Here is a 26,310-nt window from a genome sequence, read left to right as displayed (position 1 = left end):
TAAGAGAGGAACGAATGCTGATGTTTGATATCAGGACAAGCCAATCTGCATAAAGTTGTCTTAGGATATTCAGCTGTAGGTGAAGAGCTGTCTCAGCTGTCAGCTCACTGCACAGTAAATTACTCTGGTATACAGGGAAATTTGCAGCCATCTTAAAACTTAATATGTTTGATGTCTTTATCTTGAATAATTTCCTATTGAAGGGTTCTGAAATAATTCTTTTTGCTGCTGTTCCTGCCAATGTCTTCTAGTCCTCAGGAGTTTGGTCACAGCTCAAACTCCACAGCTTCCAAGAGCACATCTCCACAGGGTTTTCAGCAGTGGAGCGGGTTTAGGTGCTTCCCACGCAGCACCACTGATAATCTCAGGTTGATTGTATTACCAATCTAAATTTAAAAGCAGAAAGAAGGAGGGCTGTTTTCCCCCACCACTGTCTTTTAGGTTGCTGGCAGAGCTGTAGGTGGTTGCTGAGATGGGGTTGAGCAGGTGGGACAGAGAGTTAGTCTCTGATAGTTTTGTATAAATCAGATTACTCTTCAGAAAACTTAATGCTTAGGAAGGAACAGCGACTTTGGCAATCTAATTATTGCAGTATTCAGTTTTGCTATATTTTTGTGTGAGAGTAGTGCTGCAACAGAGGCTATACCACCAACCTTTATAGGCTTAGCACTGCTCAGATGTCATTACATTACCACTCTCCTGTTTATTCTGAGGATGGTGGTTGTCATGCCTTTCATTACAAGGATGTGGCTGCGTGAGCTCTGAAATTGTTCAGCCTGTATTACATACAGTTAATTCAGTCTGTGTAGGGGCTGTAGAGTCTCCTCCAAAGCCCTGAGCAGTAGGACCTGCAGTGATAGGACAAGGGGTGATAGTTTTAAACTAGGAGAGGGTAGATTCACAATAGCTAGGAGAGGGAAGATTCAGACTAGACAGAAGTGAGAAATTTTAATGATGAGGGTGATGGGACAGGGTGCCCTTTAGTTATTAATATTGAGACACCTTCGTATGGCTCAGTGCAGCACTGGAGACAGTATCTGGTTATTCATCTTGTTTTCCCATCTGTTGAGGATGTTTTTGAGTATCACTTGTCCTGCACTGGTAGATTTGTAGTGTTGCAAGTATGTGTTTGACGCAGATGGTGTTTACTTTCAGTGGTTGTTGGCTGGTTTTGCTTTACTGCTTTATTGTTCTTCTCGGATGATGGTTTTCTGAGGCGTATCAACAGGCAATTAATGAAGTTACAAAAAATTTGGTGTTTCTGATGTGATTGTTGCATTAGTATAATAACATTAATTCAAGGAAACGCTTAGCTTGAGGTTAAATATTGGGTTAAGGTTTCTTTAATTTGTGCTTTAAAAATATATAATTTCAAATGAAATTTCTTGCAAAAAAAATCAAGTTCACTCTGTGGGCTGCTGTATTTTCAGTGGTGCCAAACTAAGTGTGACAGCACTAGGGCCACAAAGGTAGTGGTAACACAAATGATCACAGAATTCCTTAGGTTGGAAAGGGGCTCTATGGTCATCTAGTCCAGGCATTCTCCCAGCACTGCCAAGGCCACCACTAACCCATGTCCCCAGGTGCCACATCCACAGGGCTTTTAATTCCTTACAGGGATGGGGATTCCACCACTGCCCTGGGCAGCTGTGCCAGAGCTGGACAACCCTTTCCATGAAGAAATTTTCCTTGAATATCCAACGTGAACCTCCCCGGCACAACTTGAGGCCATTTACTCTTGTCCTGTCACTTGTTACTTGGAAGAAGAGACATTTCACTTGGACAGTTCACTTTTGAGTGTTAGTTTCCTACTTTATAGTTGCTGTACTTCGAATACATGTTGCAGTGCCTGGTATTAGGATGACCAGGCACTGGAATGGGTTGCCTAGGGAGCTTGTGGAGATACTCCAAAGCCACTCGGACACGGTCCTGGGCAGCTGGCTCTAGGGAACCCTGCTTTAGCAGGTTTAACAAGCTGACCTCTGCCAGCTAATGGATTGCTGAAATTAAGTGCTTCATAGAAGTATTTTGTGACTGTTTTGTAATGAATTTTCACTTCCAGTGCAGGAACCCAACTGCTTGTGTAACCATTTTTCTTTTCTTTTTTCCGTAGCGCTGACTTAAAGCTCTTGGAAGAAGCCACAATCTCAGTCTGCAAGTCTTTAGGTGAGAAATTGTGACAGGTTTTTTTCCACGTGCTTTTCCAGAAAAATTGAGGACCACCATCCCCGTGCACATTCATGTCTTCAGTATTCTATTTGTACGTGTTACACTAGTGAGATTAAAGCAGTGTAAAGATTGTGTTTATGTATATCCCAAACCTTTAGAAACTTCCACCATTAGCTGTTGTACAGAATGATACGACTGAAAGGTTTAAAACAAACAATTCCACCCCTACTACCTCTTCTTCCCTCTGCCCTCTAATCTGATCAGTAAGGGGAAGGGATCAGAGGACAAAAGGAAGGAATAATATAAATGTGATCAACGGTGTTTCAGTAAGGTAAAAGGCAGTTGTGAAAACCTGCCCAGTTTTCTGACAGGAGACTGCTGTGGTGTAGACAAGTCTTGGAAAGGAAGCAGTATGAGTATCCCACCTTGGGGCTATTTTAAATCTAGGGTGAATAGTATTTAGAGAACAATTATTTAGTGGTAAATCATGTGCTGGAGAATCTTAAAAGAACAACACCTGTACAGCCAAACAAGGCATACTGTGCTTTATGTAGAAATATTTAAGACATTGAAATTTGTGTTTTTTTCTATATGTTGTTTGAATGAAATAGTGTCACCTTAGACATGCTATGTAATTGTATCTTATTTTTCCTTATCTAGTTGAGAAGAATCCTCGGACAGGAAACCTTGGGTCATTGATTAAAGTCTTTCTTTCTAGAACCAAAGAATTAAAAATTTCGGCAGAATGTCAGAAGTAAGTCCCTGGAGAAAAAGCTTGTGTGCCATAATTTTTTAAATGTCCCTTTTGTTGCTAGCCCTTGAATTTTTTACTTTACTCGTTAACATGCTCACAGACCAAACCTTGGAATTCTCTTATATTGTGGTTTGAAGCAGAACAAGTGTCTAGTACTTTTCCAGACACAGAAGATTAAGTACAATAGTAGATAGGTTGCTGATGAAAAAGACATATTTGTGTTTTAGATGAACATATTTGTGTACAAGTGGTGTAAGTTAGGATTACTACTGGTTTAGAGCTGTTTAAAAATCACCTGAGCTTTTTAGCTCAAGCTTAATGAATAAACCAGTATTTTATCTTGGAAATGTTTAAAATATATAAATAATAAAAGCACATATAAATATATAAAATATATATTTATAAATATATGTATAAATATGTATCGAGATATTGCTTTCATGTCATGTTGTGCAGCTGCCATTGGTTTTGCTTGCCCCTTTCAGCAGTAGGAAAGAACTCCAGGAGGTTACCTGTGCAGCACTGTGGGGCTTTTGCAAGAGTCTTTCCATAGTTGGTCCCTGACCCCCATAGATGAATGTCCCACTCTCATCAGATCTGAGGCTGCAAAAACAAAACTTCCTTTTTGGTGCCCCCTTGCTCCCAGGACTGCCATCAGTTTTTTTGCTTGTATCTGGAGAAAGAAGTTGCTCCTGCCTGGAGAGCTTTTGCTGCTTTAATCCAAAGATACCTTGAAAGTGGTAGTTGACTCTGTGCTGTTGCATGGCCTTCCAAGCAGTTACTTATTGGGACTCAAGAAAATGTAATGAAGCTATATTCCCCTTCCAGGCATAAAACCTGGCAGATATTTGTGTGAGTTGCATAGGAAAGCTGTATGGTGCTTATGAAGTCCATGAATGCCTATGGTTACCTGAAGGTTATTTGACTGGGAGAAGGGATAAGGTTCATGGAACCAGAGAAGCTTTCAGGTCTCAAATCTGTTGGAACTTTTCCAGTGTCTGGGTGCCTTGAGTCCATAAGTGTCTAGAAACCTTCAGATGTTTGCTGAACCATCAAAGACTAATACTTCTGTCAGCTCTGGTGTTTGTAACTATAAATGTCATTGGGAATAAGGTTGTATTTTCTGTACTACTTTTAAATACATTTCCATTGTGTTTTCAGTTTTCAATTGAACTCCCTGCTTGAGCAGTTTGGATTTTCCTTGCTTCAGCTCCAGGGGCTTTGTCTACTCTGGCACTTATTTTCTTGTGGTTTTTGATGTATGCTTGCTGGTGAAGCATTACTGATTCTTGTTTGTTTCTGCTTCTTTTCTAGCCACCTCTTTATCTGGCAGGCTCACAATGCACTGTTCATTATTTGCTGTCTGCTGAAGGTATTCATCAGTCGAATGTCAGAAGAGGAGCTCCAACTTCACCTTACTTATGAAGAGAAAGCCGGACCAGGCTCATATGGTAGGTACACACTAGTACTAGTGAAACAAACATCCCATGAGAAAATAAAATGTTCTCATGTTTGTAGGTGTGGCACTCAGGGAAATGGTTTAGTGCTGGACTTGGTAGAGTCACGTTAATGGTTGGACTTACTTTAAGGGTCTTTTGCCTTTGACCCTTTAGGGTCTAATTAATTCTGTGATTCTGTGTTTTGTTTGGACTAAGAATCCCAAACTTTGCTTTAAAACTAGGAATTAAGCGCTAGAGGTTTGGATTAATTTGGCAGTTTTTAAACAGTTGTTCAGAAATGATGCTGCAGACCTACTTGTCATTTTCACACGGTTTGAAAGGTGTTAACGGTCCTCTTCAGAGGAACAGGACAGAGCTAGGGTGAAGCTGACTGTATACTAATGTTGGAACAGCAGTATTGAAATTAATGCTTCTTTTCACATATTTTTCATAAACCAACAGCAGCCACGGAGTGGAGTTAATGCAATTTTTAGGAATCTAGTGAGGGAAGGTAACAGTACTGTGGTTAGACTTGATCCATTGAAAAGGCAGCTGCTGGGCAAGAGTTTATATAAAAGTACAAGAAGAGCCAAAGAATTTAGGCAGAATGTTCAAAAATGGGTGCATCTCCAGGAAATGGAGCATGTATTACACAAGATGGAAGATGGCAGGGCAGAAGCTCAAGTAATCCAGCTGTTTTTTTCCTGTTCTTTCTTTTTGAATAAGTATGATATGAATGCATTCAAAATCAGTTAGATTACAGCAAAAAGACAGTGTTAACGCTGTCTGCCACAAACCTTTGCGTAGCGCTGTATCAGGATGCTCTTACAGAGTTGCAAAGCACATGGTGGATAACGCTGGCATGGGAGCCTTGGTTTCCTTCTCTTTGTTGTGAGTCCTGGAATCATGCAGGTTGGAAAAGCCCTCTGCGGTCATCGAGTCCAGCCGCTAACCCAGCACTGCCAGGGCCAGGGTCAGGCACTGTTCAGTTTGCAAATGCATGTTGTTTACCCCATAAAGGCAAGAACGTCTCAGAATGCTGATACAGTGTGAGTGGATTGTGGGAGGACAACCAGAAGGATCTCACTGTGGATTTCCTGCAAGGGGGATGCGTGCTGAGGACCCCGAATCGCTCACTGAGCAGTGAAGACTGCTCGTTAAAGTCTGTTTAACTCCTTGGCGCCCGCCACTGCTCTGGGGAAATCAGAATTCTGGTGCCAAAAGATTAAGTGCTACATGTTGAAATGGTTTAATGTATTTAAACTGTGATGAGTGATCTCCAGGAATGAAGTCAGCTCGCTGATGCATTAGAAAGGAAAACCTGCTTGTAATAAGCTATCCCTGCAGACTGCTGTGGGTTAGTTCCTGGACTGAAAAAATGGCCCACCTCTTGTTGCAGTGTACAGCATAACCCAGTGGGATGGGTGGAAAAGCTGATACTTTTGTTAGGTTGAACCCCTGTGATCTTTATTCCTTGCTCTGGGAGTTCCTCGCAGCGTGGTATGGAAAGTGATTCTTGTCACTGGGGTAGATCCGTGTTTATACTGTGTCTAGTAGCACTTGACTGTAATTCACAGTGACATTTATTAGCGATAATTTTGTGCATATTGGTGGCAAATGTACTTAGCAATTATCTCCGAGCAGATTGTTCATGGGATGTTGTTGATTAGGAAGGTAATTGTGTGTGGTCTGCTGGGGAGGCAGGAAATGAGCCGCTCCTCGGCTCCTCCTCGTGTTTCCAGCTGGGGATGGTTCTTGCGTCCTTCCTCAGGGTATTGAGGTTCCTAATGGGATGAGTTTACACTGCCACTGGGTTTGGCTCCTAAAAATTTTCACACTGGTTTTTCAAAATATCTGTAGAGTGTGGGAATAAGGTGACTACCTTCCTATAATGAAGTCAAGTGTAGCTTTTTTTAAGTTTTATTTTTTACTCTTTGGAAACTAGACCATGCCTGTTATTGCGAAGTTGACGTAGATTCATAAGTAGTTTTACTGAGGTTTTACTGTATTTGGCAAACGTGCTTTTTAAAAATTACGTTCTTAGTCATCCTTGCTGTTTTTTTGTTCACTGGAGCTTGATGTTATTTATAATTCTTCGATTGCAAGCATGGTAAAACAAGCCTTATAAAAGACATTATTATATCTACTAGATAATGTAAATAAAATGTCCATATAGATAAAAGCTTTATTACAGTGTCTGAATTTTGAAATTTCCTTATTTCCTTAATGCCTGGTGAGTAGTTACTGAAAAGAACAGCACAACCACCCAACAACACAAACAACCTCTCTTTCCTGTGATCCGTTTTCATGTTTTGTTCAGTCTCTCAGCTTTCTGAGAAAAGGTAACTGTTCTTCTCAGGATCATCAAAACTCCTTTGGAAATCACAGTGTGGTGGTGTTTGTTTGCCTGCTTAAACTGTGAGCATCACATTTTTATCCTTCTAGTTGGATATTCAGTGCCGTGTTCCCTGAGTTTAAATACAGCACCTGGGAGCTCAGAGCACCTTGGGATGCTCACGCTGCAGTCAGAGCATCAGCACCTCCTTGGGATATTTGATCTCCTCCCAGATTTTGCAGTTCATATGCTTTGCCTTTTTCTGAATGTCCTGTTTGTGCTTTTCCCTGCTAGACTGTGTTTTAAACTCAGAAGAAAGCTGTGCAATTGTGTTTTGTGTCATAAAATGTGGGTTTTTTCGATGTTTGAGGGCATGGATATGTTGTAGCTGACCATTACAAAATTGTAGTGAAGAAAATGCACAGTGTTTAGTCCCCACTGGCAGCACTGTTTTTTGATTTACTTCAGAAGAGTCATACCATGAGTAGAAATTTCTTCCTTTTGACAGTTTTCATGCGATCCTTTAGCCCAGGAAGTACAGCCTTTGCCTCTTCATCCATAATTGGGAATTTGCTTATAATTTTGGAGGATATTGCATAATTTTGATTGCAGGAAAATTCTTACATAGACTTAAACCATATTCTTTTAAGATTCAGCTAAAAAATCCTGATAATAAATCCCAAACTGGACTTGGCATCTGTTGATCTGAAGATGGAGTTAGTCTCGCCAACGCAAATCATTCGTCTTTCCACTGTCTGCATCCCATTATTGCTGCACAGTGTTTAGCTGTGTTGTGATTCAGAGGTGTAAGAGAGCACATGCTGGGTATTGTATTTTGAATCAGACCACCAATTCATTTAACCTATTCCCTGAGCTGTAATAGGAAGCTTTATCCACTCTCTGTGAAGAAGTTGTTTTATCACAAGGCTGCTGTGGGCTGTTCCTGGTGTATTAAAGCAAGTAAGAGGACTTAGAGGAGGGAATAAATAACAACACATTTACTGCAACCCTTAAATGATTTTGTGAGTGTTCAGCTGTCACATAAAGGAAATGAGGGATGGCAATTAATTTATGTACTTATTATTAGGACTCTTAAATGGAAGTTGGGAGTTCCTGAGAGTCCTCAGAGCTGAAGATCAAACCACAAAACCCAAGGAAGCCTTAATTCCGTTCTGCAACAAATGATTTATCTCATTAATTGTGTCCAGGTTCTGTCCTATCTGTATGAGCAACAGGGCAGAAAAACAAGTGGCATCTGAGGTGAGGATATACCTTGCTATGCCTGAATATCTTATTAATATTAGGCACATCCAGCTGCTACAGCAGCTCAGATCAGGTCTTGGCAACGTAGTGGTTTGGTTCTTGAGAAGAAAGACTGTTATGATGTTGGACTCTGTGTCATGGCCAAGGATGGAGCTGGTTTTGCTAGAAGTGGAACCTCCTGGCATGTACAGTTTCTTCTGGATAAGCCATTTTGCCTGTGCATTGTGTGCTAATCCAGTGTCTGAAAAGTGTGTAGCTTTGGAAAAGTGTGTGTTTGTGTGTGTGTATAAAAAAAAAATTATATATAATATACATTACATATTATATATTTATATTATATATATTTATATATAATATATAATATATATTTATATATATAAAAATATATAAACCAAACCAAACAAACCCCACCAAAAAGTAAAAATCTAGCAAATTACCTGCGAATTTAATTAATCCATGTGTTTGAGGACTTAAACATAGCTGATGTAAAAATGGTACTTTGGCAAAACTGAACATTTTAAAGCCTGAGTGTGTTTGCAGTTCTGCAGTGGAGTTTGGAAGATGCACCTATGATTCCTCTCTCTGTGAGTCTGCTCTAATCTTATCTGGACAGGCTCACCCTTTACTTATTTCCCCCAAGGCTTTACACGTGTCTTTGATCCAAGTATGTGATCTATTAATGTGAATGAGTCTTGTGTGTATTGTCTTTATCCTGCTATTGAAAGAGGCATTGTTTGTCAAAACACAGAGTGTTCCATGTTTATGGCTCTCTCTCACGTTATAGATTTGGCTTGTATCCTCCTCATTGTCTTGGCAAGATGAAAATTAAACAAGAATGCTGTGCCCCAATGGGGAAAAGGACACATTAATTATTGTAGCTGAATGACATTGATTACAGCAATTAAGCTTTTTAAAAAAAAAAAAAAAAACAAACCAGACATCATCTATTCTATGTGACTGTGCTAACCCAATATTTTCTTCCTTCATTTTGAATATAGTCTTGGGGGAAAAGCCTTTTTTCGTATTCAAATAACATTATTCTCTCTTCAGATGAGTTGTGTGCTTAGTATGGTGGAAGAAACAATATCTTAAAAACTCGTTCACTTTGCTTTTTTCATCCTTTTTTCTCAATTCCCTTTCCTCTGTTGTCAAGAGAAAAAATTAGGTACCTGCTGGGAACTAGCAGAAGTTTTGCTTTATAAGCATTTTCTAGATTCAGAATGCCTCAGGAAAATGTCACGTTCAAGTTACTTTGGAATACATTATCTGGGCTCCATTATTGGCTGTGGTTTCTGTCCAAGGTTAAATACTCCGAGCAGTTCTCGGTTTTTACTAACAGGAGCTACATTGTGTTACTCATGAGGGATTCTATATAAAGGAAACCACGTTTCCGTGATAAAAAACTGATTTCCTTTAGAATGTGCAGTTCACTAGGTGACAATTTTTAATGTGTTTTTAATAAATCAGTTGTGGAATGAAATAATTTTGCTTTGTTGTGAATATTCCCCCCGGTGTGCTTCTTAAAATTGAGTCCTGGGCTCAAGAACAAACTTGGGTTAAACAGAGTAAAACTGTTGTAACCTGGCTGTAATGTTGTGTTTATGGCAAGACTTATTTATTGGAAAATACAAAATAAACAGGCATTTGGGTAATTATTTTGCTGCAGTGCTGTAATGCAGGGGATAAACTATGCCTGCTCTTAAGCCATTCACCACCATAAACTCCTCCACTTCTTTATGGTGCTGTAAGTTTCTCTTCATAATTTTATTTTTGAAAGCAGAAAAAATCCTGATGAGCCAAGAGATTTATCTTCTGGGTTTTTTTAGTATTATATGAAAACTTCAGATGGTTAAATAAGCTTTTTCGTCAGTGAGTCTTATAAGTCTTTTTTTTTGCTGTTGCTTTTAAAAATTGCAGCGCTGATGTAAAATACCACCAGTTTTATTGCTTAGAACAGCTGAATGTTTTAAAATAATTTTGAATCATTTCATGCATTTTGCCGCATTGTGTATGACTAGAGAATAATTTCTGTTCCCTTAAAATGCACTTACTTGTCATTGATGTGTAAAACCTCTTCAATAAGTAAAGATATATTAATGAAAAAAACTGTATGTACATTACTCGAGAGCAGCAGTGATGTGCTCTGTAGCTGCATTCTTTTGACAGATCACAACTTAGAATATTCAGTGTATGTTAGACAAATGAAAGTGTTTTCTATCTGTCTCTGATTATTCTCCACTTGATTTAGCAAAAGGGGGGATGAAAATGTGTGAAGTGATGGGAATTTTGAGAGATTTGACTGTGGACCAGTGAGAAGTCAGTAGTGATTAGTTCAACTGTTAGTAATAACACTGTTTAATATGACCTTATGCAAGTAGTAAAGTAAGGCTTGATGTGCTAAATATTAGCATATTCCTACAATACCACCATCTCATTTAATTCATGCACGTGTTATTAGTTGTTTGTTTTATGTAAAAAAGTGAAGACATCACCATTTTCTCTGGTGATAATCCCAAGTGCCTTCTATTTCAGGATAAAAATCTCATCTCCTTTAACAGGTGGAACTTCTCTTGTAGTGTTTGTTCCTTAATTTAAATATTGACTATGTGAATCTGTGTTCTTAAAGCTTTGTTTTCTTTTGGTATTTGAAAATCAAGAAATCTTTTGATGTGATTGTTTTCAGGAGCAGAGTGTGAAGACCTCATAGAAGAGTTACTGTGTTGCCTCATCCAGCTTATTGTTGAAATTCCACTCTTGTAAGTTGGCTTCTTTAATTTTTTTTCAGCCTTCTTGTATAAACTGATCATTTGAGACAATATGAAACTTGTAGTGATGGGTTTGTAGTGTTTAAATACTTGCATGTGAGTGTTCCACATGATGGTGCTGTACTGATAATGATACCCTGCTGTCAGTGCCAGCCCTGAATGTTCTGTTGGCAGAACTACATGGCGAGCATCTCACACACACTTCACACCATCAACAGAAGTTATTCCATATAGTTTTGGAGGAGTTTTGACATTTGTTTCAGGTACCTCTGTCAGGACACATCCAGCTACTGGTGGAAGGGGTTGTGCTGATGGCACATTGGAGGTGTCACTTCATCTCTGGGGAGTGCAGAGAGGTGAAAACTAAAGTTCCTCTGCAGTTGAGTGGGGTTTTAAATGGCAAAAATAAATCATGTCACTTATTTGGTACTGATTTCTGAAATACCAGCAAATTGATGTCTGAGGAAGAGAAATGAGTAAGTGAAATGTTTCTGTAGATCTGCAGATTTGTTTACATGGCTCTTTTTTTCAGGCATCTGCTGTATTTGAAAAATGTTGATTCCACATCTCACTGGGATATGTGACATAAACCATACTTCAGTGTTATATGCAGGGGACCTTACTTTGTTCTTCGGAAATAAGTGTTCTTCCATACCTGTTCTGATGAGCTTTCACCTCTTTTTTCCCCAAGATAAACTTTACTAAAGATAGTGTTAGCAGTGTCTTTAGTGTTAAATTGCAATATAGTCTGTGCCTAAAATGCAGTGCCCCAGTTGAAGATTCTCAGCTCTGAAAGAGTTTCAGATTATGTGTTACAATCTCTGCTGATTTTGTACTTGGAATTGTTCTTTTGGCTGGAGAACTGACAAAGATGCAGTGCTTTTTGAAACATTCCTCTCATTAAATACGGCTCTGTCAACATCACAGGAGGGTTTTGTGTAGGTAGTGTGTAATGAGTTAGTGGTATGATTCAGTGTCGTTCCGCAGAGCTTGTCAGGACTTCCTGGAACAGATACACTCTTTGTTCGGAGCAGATTAGAGGAAGTACAAAGGGCTGAAAGGACTGTGATACACGGGCAAGTTCATAAATCCTTCAGGGTTTTATTTGTCTTTCTTGGAAGTACCAATGTGTGCGTGGAGCCCAATATCATTTATTCTGCCTTTTCTGGCAGAAGAAGATTTACTGGCGTGATTGTTCTTCACCCCCTTTCAGCAGCTGAACCTGCCAGCATCTCTGTTCCTGTGTGAATGAAGTTGCTGGGAGTGGAAGCAGCTGTTGAAAGCACTTGGTTTGCTGTATAATCCAGTGATAATAGTGGCTTATTAAAGAAAAAAAGTTATAAAGCCTGTCCATAATCTTTAGTATTCATCTATATCAAAAACTTTTCGTAAGAGGCAGATGTGGAAGATTTTTGTTTTGTTTTGTTTTCTTAGCTAATTTTTTCCTGAAGTAGCATGCTGCTGAATTATTAATAAGATACTAACACTTTAAAAAGCGTATATTATTGCCTTGTTTACCATTAGAATATGTTTAACAATGTGATATGGCCTTAACTAAAAATTTTATTCCCATATCATCAAAGGGGAGGTAGGGTAGGAGAAAGGAGACATGGGAAAACCTTTGTTTCTCTAATAGACAATCCAAATTTCTTCTTCATAAAGATGTTTTAAGATATTACTGCAATACTGATTTTTTTTCAGGAAAATGGTCAGGATTGTTTTAGTAGTGAACCTCGCTCTCCCTGAATCACTGTAGATTCTTTTCCAACTTTGTGTCAAGGGGATAGATAATTTCTGTCTTCAGCTGGAATAAATCGAGAGAATTACAAGCCTAGTTTGTGAATTTGGGGAAGGAATAGACTGAGTGGAATACATGAAATATTCAAACTTGTAATAATTTCTGTGTCAGACTTAGGATCACCTACTAGAGGACAGGCAGCTCTGGGAGCTTACAGTGGCACTGTAACAGAGCGTGTGTCTGTAAAGCTGCTATTAAAGATGAATTTTTGTTGTGGCAGACCATTAAAATCTCTATGCTGAGCCTGTCTTTGAAATGTCATTCAGAATAGCAAAGATTTTGTTAGGAGCATTCAATAGCCTTAACAGGATTGTCACAATTAGTGTGTCCCTTGGGCTCTGTAGATCCAGTTTGGTGAAGGAGTGGATACAGCTGGCAGCTGCTGTCTTAATATATTGCTTCTCTGCACCCCAGTTTAAGCTTCTGTTTTTGTCCTTCACTGAAACTTTAACATTATTTCTGAAGCAGGGAAGACCCATCTCCGTGCCCAGAATGCAGGAGGAGAGGTACCTGTGCAACAGCACTCCCTGCTTTTGGACGGGTTCTGAGTGTCACATCAGGTGCTTGGGATACCCGTGTGTGGTGTTTTCCAGGGAGGGCGGCCCTGGGGAGAAGGTCCTGGGGTTGCTGGTGGGGGAGAGGTTGGACATGGCCCAGCCCTGAAACCCCCCGTGCCCTGGGCTGATCCCACAGCCTGGGCAGCAGGGCAGGGGGGGATTGTGCCCCTCTGCCCCCTCAGGTGAGACCCCCCTGCAGAGCTGCCTCCAGCCCTGGGGAACAACAGCACAGGGACGTGGAGCTGCTGGAGAGAGTCCAGAGGAGGCCACGGAGATGCTCCAGGGCTGGAGCCCCTCTGCTCTGGAGCCAGGCTGGGAGAGCTGGGGGGGTTCACCTGGAGAAGAGAAGGCTCCAGGGAAACCTGAGAGCCCCTTTCAGTGCCTAAAGGGGCTCCAGGAGAGCTGGAGGGGAGTTGGGACAAGGGGTGGAGGGACAGGACAAAGGGAATGGCTTCCCACTGCCAGAGGGCAGGGTTAGATGGGATATTGGGAAGGAATTGCTGTCTGTGAGGGTGGTGAGGCCCTGGCACAGGTTTCCCAGAGAAGTTGTGTCTGCCCCTGTATCCCTGGAAGTGTCCAAGACCAGGTTGGATGGGATTTGGAGTAACCTGTTCTAATGGAAGGTGTCCCTGCTTTAAGTTTCCTCCCAACCCAAACCATTCCAGGATTCTAAGTGTAAGAGTTTGGGCTTGGCAGGGACACTGAATTCATGAAGGCTCAAGTCCTTCCCAAGCATGGGCAGAGCTTGCTTACCTCTCAGCTTGCTCTAGTAGCAGCCCTGGCAGAATAAGCTCATTTCTGAGTACAAAACAACCTACGGAGGTATTTGGAAATTGCAGGTGGGCGGCCTAGCTCAGAGCTAATAAGGAAGGTGGGGGATGGGGAACTAGATAAATGGCAAATGTGTAACCCACCTCTCTGTATCCCTTATTATGAAACGTAATTGGTTTTTGTTGGGAAAGGCTGCAGAGATGTATAGCAGAGCACATTTAGGAGTGTCTCAGTTTTCTGCAATGAATTAAAGTATTTCTCAAAGTTAGCTTGTACTGGAAAAGGCAAATATGCTTTAAGGCAGAAATAGGTTGCAGAAGGGACTCTGGGACCGTGCAGCATTTTAGTGCTGTGTCTGAGAGGTATTAAAAAGATCTTGAATTACCTTTTTGAAAAACAGGCTGTGCAGCTTTGTACAGAATGCCAGGGAACAAGGTTTCAGGTTTAATTTTATAGAAAATACAGCATTATTGCTTTTCAAGAATTAGACTTATACAGTCTCTTATAACATTTGTGTTACCGTGTGTCGATGTTTGATTTATGATTCCCTTGGGAATGTTATGGATACTCTGCTTTTTCTTTGGTTTTGTTAATCTTAGCACTCAAGAGTGTACACTAATGATTAAAACAGCATAGTCGGCAAAAAGATGCAACATTAGTATTTAATTTAATTGTATGACTTTTATGTAGAAACTGTTGCTAACGTTTTGTTGCAGGATAGAGCTCCCAAAGCTTTGAATTATAAAGGCTTCTTTCAGCAGCTTGTTAAGAGCTGGTATCCATAGCTGAACATCTGGTTGTTATCAGTGCATTTTCACTTCATTAAAAACTATAAATGCATATGGGGGGGAAAAATGAAATACTGTGATCTAGTTACATCACTCCTTAGTAGCACCCTGTGGTGCCAGTACAAGTTAGTTGTATTTCTATTACATTCCAGTATTTTCTGTATTTACAGCTGTTTTAGGTGGCGGTCTTAGTTGTTTGCAAGCTTAAATGTTAATGTTTTGACTCATTTGAGGATGCTTGCTGTGTTTCGTGGGAACTTGAAAGTCGAACGTAGGAGGGAAGAAGGGCAATATAATTGATTAAAAAGCTCTACAGAATCGCTGCAGCATAGAAACGATGCCGCTTGCAGACATAGGGAAATGTTCAGCCCTTTTTCCTTGCTATTTGTGAGCAGAGAAAAGGAAAAGAACTGTTTTTGTCCTACTTCAGGAGTGTCATATTTGAATGCTTTTTCTGTTATTTTCGAAAGAATAGGTCAGAATGCTGCTTTTTAAAGGAGGTCTGTTCAGGGAACTTTTACCAAGATTGTGGAGGCTCCATTGTTTGAAAAGCTATTTGCCTTTTGCATTTTTGGTGACTTTGACTAATCGCCAAAGGCAAACTTCCATCTGCTGAAACTGAGGTGGAAAGTAGGGAAAATACTCAAACTCAGAGAGATTTGTGTTGCTTCACTTTGAAGAGCCTCAAAGTTTGAGACTATTGTGCTCTGTTTAGGAGGAGTCTGATTCGTATAAAGGGAGTTTCATTTGCTGCTGCACCTTGGGGTGGAGCAAATAGAACATATTTATGTATTCGGAAGATTTTCTTTCTTACTCATATCCTCATTTGTGATGGCAGATGTGTGGTGTCTTTGAGTGTCTGAAGGTCCTGAAAATGAAAGCTTTTATCTGTATCACATATTCTTTGTTCTGTTCTAATTTAGTTTTTATTTTAGACTTCGATCACTGTTTCTCCATGACCAATCTTTTCACTACACAAGTTTTAACTAGTGTTCAACTTTCAACAAACTTTCTAAGTATCAGAGGTCTGTACAGTCCATCATACATTGTGCTGTGTATTCAAATTCCTAATAATCTGCTTTCTGCTATGGTTTTCAGCACTTTTTTTGTAAAAGATGATCTTGAAAAACCCTGGCTGCAGGGTCTCAGCAGCAAAGGCACAGAGAGACTGTGGAGCAGGTCTGCCTTTTACTTAGGCTGCCTGGATGGAATGCAGGACATGATTCCTGTGGTCTGGCTCTGTCCAGAACCCTGTAGCTTTTTGATCACCTGTGTCATCTTCTTCTCTGTGGCTACCTCTTCCCTGTGGGTTGGAAGCCACACCTGGGAGTCACTGCAGCTGTCCATTTTTATGGGAATTTGGACTGCTCTTCTGTGTTCTGGTGTTTGGAAAGTAATTTCTTTTGATTAGATTTAGTGGATATAGCTAACAAGACTTGTTGATATGAAAAGTAGATACAGAAGAATATGGATTCTCTGTGCAATGTTTAAGAGTCCAAAATTTTTTTTAGTATTTTTAATCTGTCGAGGGAAGAACTGAATGCCGGTGAGGTGAAAATGGACAAAGTCACGTAGTCTCAGGTGGTTTAGGAACAGGTCTGGGAATAAAGGCTCTTGAATCCAACTGTTATATTAATCCTTTAGGTACTGCCTTTAGAGTGTTTCCATACTTTTGATGATCAGAGAGCTGGAACCCCTCTGCTCTGGAGCCAGGCTGGGACAGCTGGGGGTGTTCACCTGGAGAAGAGAAGGCTCCAGTGAGATCTCAGAGCCTCTTCCAGGACCTAAAGGGGCTCCAAGAGAGCTGGAGAGGGACTGGGGACAAGGGATGGAGGGACAGGACAAGAGGGAACGGCTTCCCACTGTCAGAGGGCAGGGTTAGATGGGATATTGAGAAGGAATTGTTGTCTGTGAGGGTGGTGAGGCCCTGGCACAGGTTTCCCAGAGCAACTGTGTATGCCCCTGGATCCCTGGAAGTGTTGAAGTCCAGGTTGGATGAGGCTTGGAGCAACCATGTCTAGGGGAAGGTGTCCCTGCCCATGGCAGGGGGTGGAACCTGATGATCTCTAAGGTCCCTTCAAACCCAAACCATTCTGGGAGGTTTTGTTTCCTCACTCTCATTCTTCTCCCAGTTCAGAACACCCAGTGTGGGGAGATGCAGTAGGAAGTGTCAGAGGTACTTTCTGCTTCCAGTCAGTGTTTGTCGAGTGCCCCTTTGGGACAGCTCCCATATGTTTGGAGTCAGCTGTAATGAGTGTAGTGCATTATCAGCTGCCACGGTGCCTATGTGCCATCAGTGAGTGTAAAATTAGGAGTGACTCCAAGAGGAAAGATTATGTTCTCTTTGAGTTGTTGTACTTGTATCCTGAGACTGATAACCAGATACTCAACTTGCTTTTCAGTTTCCAAAACTGATCCTATTCTCTGTGGTGACTCCTCTTTCACCTTTCTGATGGGCCCTCAGGAAGTAGGGAAATGAAACCTGGTTCCTGTATGATTTGAGAGTTTTTGTATGAATCAGCCCTTTTGGCAACTCTCCTAAATTAGAAAATGGGTTACCTTTTAACCTTTTAATACTCGGAGTAGACAGCTCTGGCTGGGTGAAAGTTCAGCAAAATATTTGAACAGGGAGGGGGCTTGGTCTAGGGGTGGGAGTTGAAATTCGGAGTTTGGTTTCTGACTGTTCAGGCTGTTTGCTCTGTAGGTGTGAAATCATTTACGAGGTCTCAGCCTCTCTGTGCTGATATAGAAATAGCTGCATTTCACTGAGTAATTAAAGTGTTTACAACAGCATGTGCCTTCAGAGTGTTAATTGGAGTTCCTAGCTGAGATTTTCCTCTATGGTGCCTCTGTGCTTCACCTTGGTTCCTCTGTCACAGACCTCTCTCTCGCAGGCAGGGAACAAAGCTTGAATGATTGGGAGCACAGAAAGCACTTGTGAGCCGTGCGTGGCCTTGGAGAGAAGCCAGCAGCAGCAGGATGGTGACACATAGGGAGATTGTGGAAGTTCTTGGTAGGTGATGCTGATAGAAGGTCATCCACATGGTTTTGAATGGAAAAAGCAGATGCCAAGGGTACTGGGGAGCTGAGGTTTTAACAGGACTGTAGTTCTTGTTCTGTTCCATTTGGAAACAGTAGTTAGGTTAAGGTTGGATGGGGCTTGGAGCAACTTGGACTAGTGGAAGGTGTCCCTGCCCAAGGCAGGGGGTGGACCTGGATGAGCTTTAAGGTCCCTTCCAACCCAAACCACTCTGTGATTCTATTATTCTAATTTTTGTCTTTTGATTTAATGAGTTATTATCTAAAGATTACTACAATTCAAACTGCATGTGGTTGCTTAATTTAAAAGTGTTCGTTGAAATGATCTGGCATCATTTGCTTTTGGAAGGAGTTCGTTGATGTATCAGTTTCTCACTGAAATGTAGATACTGAACACGTGTTAAATACATGCACAAGTTTATTGTGGCAGTACGGGGGAATATTGTATTTTGGAGCTCAAGTTGGCATTCTGTGAAGAACCCATAATTTAAGATAATCTCAGATATATATGACATGTCTTTTCTTTAGAGAGTAAATGTTTATATGTAAGGTTTGTTGCCAGAAATCAGTTTTAACGTGGGTGTCATGTGCAAGAACCTGGACCTGTTCCATCTGGTTCAAGGAACAGGCACTTGTTTTGTGTCACTGAGTAAAATATGCAGTACAAGGACAGCTACCTGCAATAAGGAGAGAACCCAAAGAGAGAAATGATTGCCGTCACTTCTAGAGTTCAGTCTGTGCCAGATTCTTTCCTCGTGAGAGGCGAACATCTTGAGGGACAAAAGAATAATATCTGATAGCTTTCCCACCTCATATGTGAATATATCCTCCAGTGGAAAGGTGAGAAAGAGGAAAAAATTGAGGATAACTGTTGAATCTCTGAAAGAGAAAATCTAGAAGCAGAAAAAGAAAAAACCTGTGTATGCTTTGGTACACTGCTCTATGAAGTCCATTTACCCAGAACATGAGCTTTATCTGAGTTTGTTTTATATGACACTTGAGAAGGGGAGGAAAAAAAAACAAACCTCAGAAGCTCAAAACAACATGCAGTTGTTCTGGTTTTCTGAAATAAATGGCTAAATAATTTTGACATGTAATTGATACATGAGTTCATTATTTCTAGTTTCCTCCTTATCTGCAATCAGTTTTAAGAGGAAGTTGAAGATCAGCATAAATTCCATGTAAAGGCATTCTGTATGACCGATAGCTTTGAATAAAAAAAGAAAAAATCAAGAACAAGACCCCCTGTTCTATAGTCTCTAAATATAAATAAACAGTATATTTTCTTTGAAGTTAAAAGAGGTTCCTGGTGGTTCTTGGTGACCCTTTAGAAATGCTTGAGTTTCAGAAAACCATACATCTGACCCTTGGTGGAGAAAATAATTTTGCTCTGAAGCTTTATCCTTGTGCTGATAAATTAAGGGTGACTGTAGCTGAGGGGCTACCCCAGATATCAGGACCCTGGTTGTGTTTATGTCAGAGCAGATTTAATTTGAACAGATTCTACAGGTTGAGTGGAATTTTTCTGCAGTTAGATGTGCCCTGTCTGGGTTTTGAATGGGGAGAAAATGAGAATAACTCACTAACTCTGACTGCATGAATTCAGCTTTCTGTTTGTTTTTTTCTTTCAGAGTTATGTAAGGATATTGAAAGCAGATTTTTTCCCCCCAAAAATTTACTTAGTGCATTACAGTAATCTCTGCTTATTTTTTTAATGCTGATTCTTATCAAAACAGACAATAATTTTATAACATTTCCTCAAATTTGCTATTACACTTGTATGGCTTATCAGAAAAATAAAGGAATGAATGACTGAAATGGAGAAAAAGTATGATAAACTCCAAAGTTTGTTTCCTCTCTGCAGAGTGTCCCAGGACATATTGTAGTGTGTCATGAAATTACCCTTTTCATTCATCAGCTTGGGGTGGGAGACATTGTTCTTGTATTCTCAGCCTTGGTAAATAATGATGAGCTTCTGAATTTTATTTTTTTTTTAAATAGCTAAAAAGTATTTTTCCGAGCCATTCTTTTTACTTTGACAGAAAAACTTTTTTTTTTTTTTTTTTTTTTTTTTTTTTGCTGGTGGCTAAAGCTCTGATAATTTTTTTATGTATATGTCTGTCTTCCTTTCTTTGCTTGGGATGAGCATGGGTGGTGGATTTCACAGCATCCCTGGTTTGGAGAGGGAGCGGGCGCCGCTCCCAGCACAGCCTTGCTTCTGGCTGAGATGAATTTGCAGTGGAATCAGATCAGAGTGTAACCTCTGGCCTGATCTAATTATCATCATTTACACTGGCAGACTTCCTCAGGAGTGGGCAAAAAGTCAGGTAACTCACAGAAACAAAACGTAATTAGAATGGACTTCATGATTTTCAAGGAGCATGTTACTCGAGCAATACGTCTCTTCCTGACCTATAATTTGAGATGTTAGGGGTTCAAATACTCAAATCAGGTGAGAGGAAATAAAAACAGTGAGTTTGCATAACCTTCACTTTCAAAAACATTTTTGTATCAAGAGGTGCTGCAGTTCTATGGATAGTGATCCTGGAAATTGTGATTCCAGTTTGCTGTTGACTTTGAGTAAATAACTGCACTCTCTGGCACCCAGAAACTTCTTTTTACACTTCACAGTAATGCATGGTAAATGGTAAATGGTATTTACAGTGCATCTGGCAGCACACTTGAGAATATTAAAATATTTGAATGTGTTAAAAATCAGATTGATTTCTTCTAAATGAAACCCTTTTTGTTCTGATAAGGACCACACCAGTTCCCATCCTGAGACTAATGAAAATCTAGATTTGTCTGCATTTAATTTATTTAGGTTCAGGAGGTTGCACTGTAGTTTTCAAGTCATCATCGTTTGGAAGGGCACTTGGTTTTATGTTTATACCTGTTTTAACTGTTGAGAATAAAATTTTTGGAAGGAGACATTGTAACAAAGAAAAACTTCATCACTGATTAAACACACATGGATGCTGATTTGTTGTTTGGTGTTTGGTGCAAGGATGATACTGATTCAAGTCTTAGTTACTTCATTGTGTTTTAAAAGGTTTTTTGCAGCCTGCAGTTTGTTACTGATTGCAGTAGCAAATGCCATTTTCCTCTCCCTTTTAAAAATAAGACCTCTAGCAAAGTCATTATAGGCAGAGGTGGGAACAGAAAGCACAAGATATCCTAAATAGTGGGTCTGTCATGCATTTTGCTGCACAGCCTTTCCTAATCAACCTTAACTTAATGAGCTTTGCTGAACTGTCTGCTGTCAGTATTTAACCATTACAGCACATCCTTTGGGATTGTGTGTAATATCTTGAGACTTTCTACTTCACTATTACCTCGACAATATCATTTAAAGTGAACAATGTATGTGATACCCTGAGCTTTTTGTACACTTGAACTAGCATTTGTGTATTATATTCCTTTCATAAGAGTCCACTTTTCCTGGGAGATGGAGCTCTCTTTGGCTAGATGGACATTCCCTGACTTTGCTTAATAGTTTTGTGACAATTTTGTTTAACAGGACAAAGGATGCACTCTTGAGAGATATTTATTATTTTTAGGTAGAAACGTACTCTGAAAATTGCAACTCTAGTGTTCTGGGCAATACCTCAGTGTTTTTACATTGTTTTTTCTTTTGGCATATAAAAAAAAATACTTATGTCTGAGAAAAACAACCCTGTTTTGGTATGAAGTTGTTCTGGGTTTCTTGAATTTGTTGTTTACATGTTCCCAATTGACACTCTCTGTGCTACACAGTCTATAACTTCAGGTGAAGCTACCCAGTGTTCTTGGAAGTCAGCTTGTAAACAAACCCAACAGGTTAATCTCTGCAAATTTTCCCTTTTTCCTGCAGAGACATTACATACAGTATTTCTTTGGAAGCTGTGACAACTCTCATCGTCTTCCTCTCCTGCCAGTTATTCCACAAAGAGATTCTGCGAGAGAGCATCATCCACAGATACCTGATGCGTGGTCGATGGTATGTCCTGCTCTGGTGTGGTGCCTGATGGCAGAGCAAATGCTTCTGGTCACTTGTTTAGGTTGTTTGTACCTGGAAACAAAAGGCAGGAAAAATACATTTTGATAGAAGACTTGTTCTGCTCAAAAGAAAAGAGAACGTGAAAGCAAACACTTGTAAAGGCTGTTGGAGGGTTTCAGGTTTAAATCTCGCAGCCCAGACTTCAGTAAAACTATTTTGGAAATAATTTCTGGTTTTGAGGGTAATTTCATTAACTTAAAACAGCATTTCCTTTTCAGGATGGTTCTTTTTTTTTGATTCAGCTCTGGGGCTTTTCCTGTAACACTGCAGCCTAGAGAACCCACGTACCTCAGAAGTGCTAGAGCCTTCTTGCCATACAAATAAAAAGGAAAGATGCAAATGTGTGCTATGCTGAGCACTTGGCAGGTGGTAAACTCAGTTGTATGAGTAATACCACTTGTTCTGGCAAGTTGGTGGTTGTGTTTAAATGCTTTGTCACAGTGACTTATATGCATTTTAGGCTCCATTCATCCTTTTTCAACTTTAAGTTCCATGTGGGCAGATTTTTGATGAATATATTTGTTATCTTGTTTTCTGAAGTTACTACTACACGTAAAAGGGAGATACTGCTCTGGGGTGACATGAAAGGAAGGGGGCTCAGCTTGGAGCATGGGACAGACAAACATGAAACATCAGCAGGGTAGAGGCAGAGCCTCAGGATGTGTGGGGTCTGGTGACACTTAAATCTCTGGACTGAAGGAATTGAGGGTTTGGGGGGAAATGGGGAATGTTTGGGAGAAGAGTTAGTGTGTGATCTGAGAGATCTGGTTTGGGATTAGCAGGTGCCTGGCCCCTGGGAAGAGGGGTGGGAATTCAGTTCCTGGGAGCCCAGAGCAATGTGAAGAGTTGGAAGGGTACTGGTGTGGTGTCCCACCCCCGAGGAGACGGAAGCACCCAGGGTTTGTAGATGCTCATAGGCAAAAGGAGCAACAAAAGTCAGAGGGTCTGCAAAAACTCACAAAGCTTAGTCCCTGGTCTCCTGGTGTGAGCACATGGCAGTGGGTTTGGATAAAGGGATGGGATGAGGGGGAAGAGAGACAGAGAGACAGAGAGATAGATCAAAGAGGAGGAGAGAGAAATGAAGGGAGAAAGAGAGTTCACCAGTCCTGGCTCCAGTATCTATTCAGCTGATGGCATGTCCAGGTCCTGGAGCACCACCTGGACTTCCTGGTGGCACCTTTTAAGTTTTACCCTCCCATGCAAATTAATTCTCGTGTGCAGTCTGTTCTTCCAGACCTTTCTGGGAGTGGGCTGGAGGCCTTGGGTGGTCTTGATCCCCTGCTACAGTCCCTACCCATTTCTCAGCCTCACTCCTGCCCCTGAGTCGTGCTGATCTCCAGGAGCCAGGACAGGGACGTGTGCTGCCCTCCCTCCACAGGGCCCCTTCTCCAGCCACATCCTGGTCTTTCTCACGTGGGTTGTTACCAACAATCCTTGGCTGGGATTCCTGAAAAGCCTTGGTTGGTTCAACAGCCAGCTATTGGTGTCTGGGACATACACATTAACCCCTTATCTTCTGGGCTTCTACAGATGTTTAGAGGGTTCATCCTAACACAGCTCTTATATTTTCACCTCTAAATCACGCTATTTGTTTGCTTCTGTGGAAATCCTCCTCTGTTAGGAAATATTCTAAACTTTTACTTAAACCCAGCAAATTTTACGTGCATTTGTCAAATTCACTGATATGAAGTCGGTTGTTTCATTGGTCTTTGCAAATTCGTAGAATTGTAGAATCCTTTAGATTGGAGAAGACTGGTCCAAGTTGCACACACAGACAGAAATATTGTGGGCATGGAGAAATGCTGTTGTTACCTGTTCTGTGTAACCAAAGCATGGAGTGAAAACTGAACAATGTTTCTTTCCCTTGCATAAATATTTTTCTGGTTGTGTTTTGAGGTAAGTGAATACAGTGATTCAACAAACTAAATGGTTTATTTTAAAGTGGTATTGAAAAAAGAAAACAAAAGGTGGTTTCCATGACCCTGCTGTGGGAGGGTGCTCCTGCAGAGCCCTGCTGGAGTCTGGGCAGCTTTGCATGGGCAAAACCTTGGTGTTCTTTCCCTTTCCAGTCTGGTTAGCCCGGGGAGAGAGTTACTGACTGTCTTTAATGCCAAAACTCCAGCCTTTGCACCCTGCCTGGGCTTTGTCAGTTGTGAGTCAACTAAAGCTGTTTTTTCTTCTCTTTCCAGTCTCCCATACACCAGCAGACTTGTGAAAACTTTGCTGTATAATTTCATTAGACAAGAGAGAAGCCCTCCTCCAGGGACCCACGTCTTTCAGCAGCAAACAGATGGAGGAGGATTGCTTTATGGAATTGCATCTGGGGTGGCAAGTGAGTCTGATTTTCTATAAATTGTGCTTCAGACCATATGAAGTATTGCCTTCTATGTGACCTCTCTTGCAAACACACCTGTAGCCCATTTCTTTTTCAGCAAGTGGTGCCAGTGTAGAAAAGCTGTCCACAGGCCTGCTTGGACCTCAAGATGTGTTAGAATCTGAAGCAATTATACATGCACAACAGCAGATGGTGAAAGGATCACTTAGTCCCTGTTTGTTTTTTTTACTGACATATTAGAAAAGCCTCAACCAACAGAGTAGTGCCCTATTTGATAAATCGCATGATTACGATTAATTAAAATGTTGGAAGAAATAGTTTTATGTGCTTGCTTTGTTTTTTATAATTACTCAGTGGATGAGGTGACCTGCTCTGTGGCTCTGCTTGGACTGGGTGGTCTCAAGAGGTCCCTCCAAGAGGGGTTCTGTGATGTAAGGGAGCGACCCAGATAGGAATTTTTGTAACATGTTTTAGTGAATGCCTTTCCCAGTAAGTTGACTAATATTTTTTCCTGATTAGTATGACTACGTTCTGACCTTTCACGTGTGGACTGTTTGCTATAGAGAAGTACTGCCTGAAAAATAGGAAAGACTTGCTGCCATTCTTTGTTCAGAAAAAAGTTTATCGTGTTTGTTATGCTATGTACTCTCTTTTGGTTGGTGGTTGCTCTTTTCTCCACACCAGATGTGTTTTACTGGTGTGTGCATTACACATAAAAATTATTCCTGAAGGTTTTTTGTTTCCACCTAATAAGAATAAAACATAATACAGTGCTAACAGTAAAGGTAGACGTTATTTTCCTTCTCCCCGATAAACTAAATAACGCTTTGCAAGTCAGCTGCTGTTAAAAACGATACTATTTATTTTGCTCTTTTGTGAAATCCATTCACTGGCAGTTCCCGAGGGAATATTAAAGTTCAGGCCGCAAGTGGTCTGCCAGAAAATACTTCCCAGTCCGTGGCAGTGCACGGGGCTCTCCTCACGGAGGCAGTAAAAGAGCACGTCTGTCACACGCAGCTCCCGGTGCTGCTGGAACACCATCTCCTGGTCTCCAGGGCAGACCACTGAGTGTTTGGGTTGCCTTTGTGACATAAACGCGACAGAAAGCGGTGGCTTGGTTTGCAGTGTGCTTAATCAACGACGAAATTAATTGAGTTGTTCCTTACAGTGTTTTCATTCCAGAGTTCCGTCAAGTGCATTCTTTTCCTTCATTTCAATTGCAAGAGAAAATGGCACTGAACTTGTTTTTCTGCAGCAGTTATCAGTGTCTGGTTTGTAGTTTTGCAGTTCTTGCTCTGTGTTTTGATGCCTGTTACTTACTACCTGATCATGTTGTTATTATTCTGATCTCTTGAGTGTCTTTCTGCCTTAGTGCTGCGGCAGGCGGAACAGCTCCCTTCCCCTCTTCTGGTTACTTGATTGATTCGTAAAGTCCATCCATACTGCCAGACTCCAGCCTCCCTCTGTGACACCTCTGATATCATATCCCCCTTAACTTTTTACTTGTTGTATTTCAAGTTTCCATTTCTTAATGCAAACTCTTAAGGTTTCAGCCTACGTCTGTACTTGTCTCTTCCTACACTTCCAGCCCCTTCACTCCTGAACCATTCCCTTAACAACTCCCTCAGCGTACGCCTACACTTGTTTTCTTGCTTCTTTCAGCAGTACCTGAAGTGCCATCTCATCTCCCAGCAAATTAAGTATAGTCATTTAAAGCTTTGAGAGGAGCAGCCCTTTACGAAGAGCTTTCTAATTTCCTGCCTGGGAAAGGGGAAAAATAAGTACCACATCCTGTTAGAAAATAGAGATTTTTTTTTTCTGTCTGTGCCCAAACAGTTGGTTGATTATTTTTTATGGTTTTTTTTTTTTTTTAATATTATTTGCCTGTATATGAAGTTGGACTATAGGTGAAACTTCAACACAGTAGAGTTGGTAAAGTAAATGGCATATTTGCCCATCTAATCCCTGAATGATATCAAATCAATCCTCTGGATAATGTAGGATCAGGTACATGGATAGAGTACAGTACAAATCAGAATAGAGCAAATTCGTAGTCTGCTATGGAATAGAGGCAAGTTTTGAGCAATGAGCAGCTGTGGAAAACTTCAATGTAATTTCTGTATTGTGTTATTTTTGTGTGTTTTGTAGTCTTTACGGAATAAGGATTGAAAGAAGAATGGAAGAATTGAAAATTCACTTTTATGTTGCTCAGTGCTTTTTAAATACCACATAATGCTTAAAATAAGCTTGCTGAAGTA

At 40.7% G+C, this 26,310-nt stretch overlaps 1 protein-coding gene across 3 annotated transcripts in view; it reads left to right on the top strand.

Annotated features, from left to right (window-relative positions):
- The window catches only part of DYM (dymeclin), a 215,528-nt gene that overhangs the window by 21,175 nt on the left and 168,043 nt on the right, over window positions 1-26,310 (top strand). For all 3 annotated transcript variants that reach the window (XM_027724300.2, XM_027724297.2, XM_039390634.1), the window contains 6 exons: window positions 2,114-2,166; window positions 2,830-2,923; window positions 4,238-4,374; window positions 10,644-10,716; window positions 21,532-21,657; window positions 23,907-24,049. In XM_027724300.2, coding sequence (XP_027580101.1) covers window positions 2,114-2,166; window positions 2,830-2,923; window positions 4,238-4,374; window positions 10,644-10,716; window positions 21,532-21,657; window positions 23,907-24,049 — 626 coding nt within the window. The remainder of the gene's footprint in view (window positions 1-2,113; window positions 2,167-2,829; window positions 2,924-4,237; window positions 4,375-10,643; window positions 10,717-21,531; window positions 21,658-23,906; window positions 24,050-26,310) is intronic.

The sequence above is a fragment of the Pipra filicauda genome, unplaced genomic scaffold (assembly GCF_003945595.2).
Source record: "Pipra filicauda isolate LSUMZ 115617 unplaced genomic scaffold, ASM394559v2 scaffold128_size5466820_pilon, whole genome shotgun sequence".
Taxonomy (NCBI): domain Eukaryota; kingdom Metazoa; phylum Chordata; class Aves; order Passeriformes; family Pipridae; genus Pipra; species Pipra filicauda.
The sequence above is the reverse complement of the archived record's forward strand: the minus strand, read 5'-3'. Positions and strand labels throughout refer to the sequence as shown.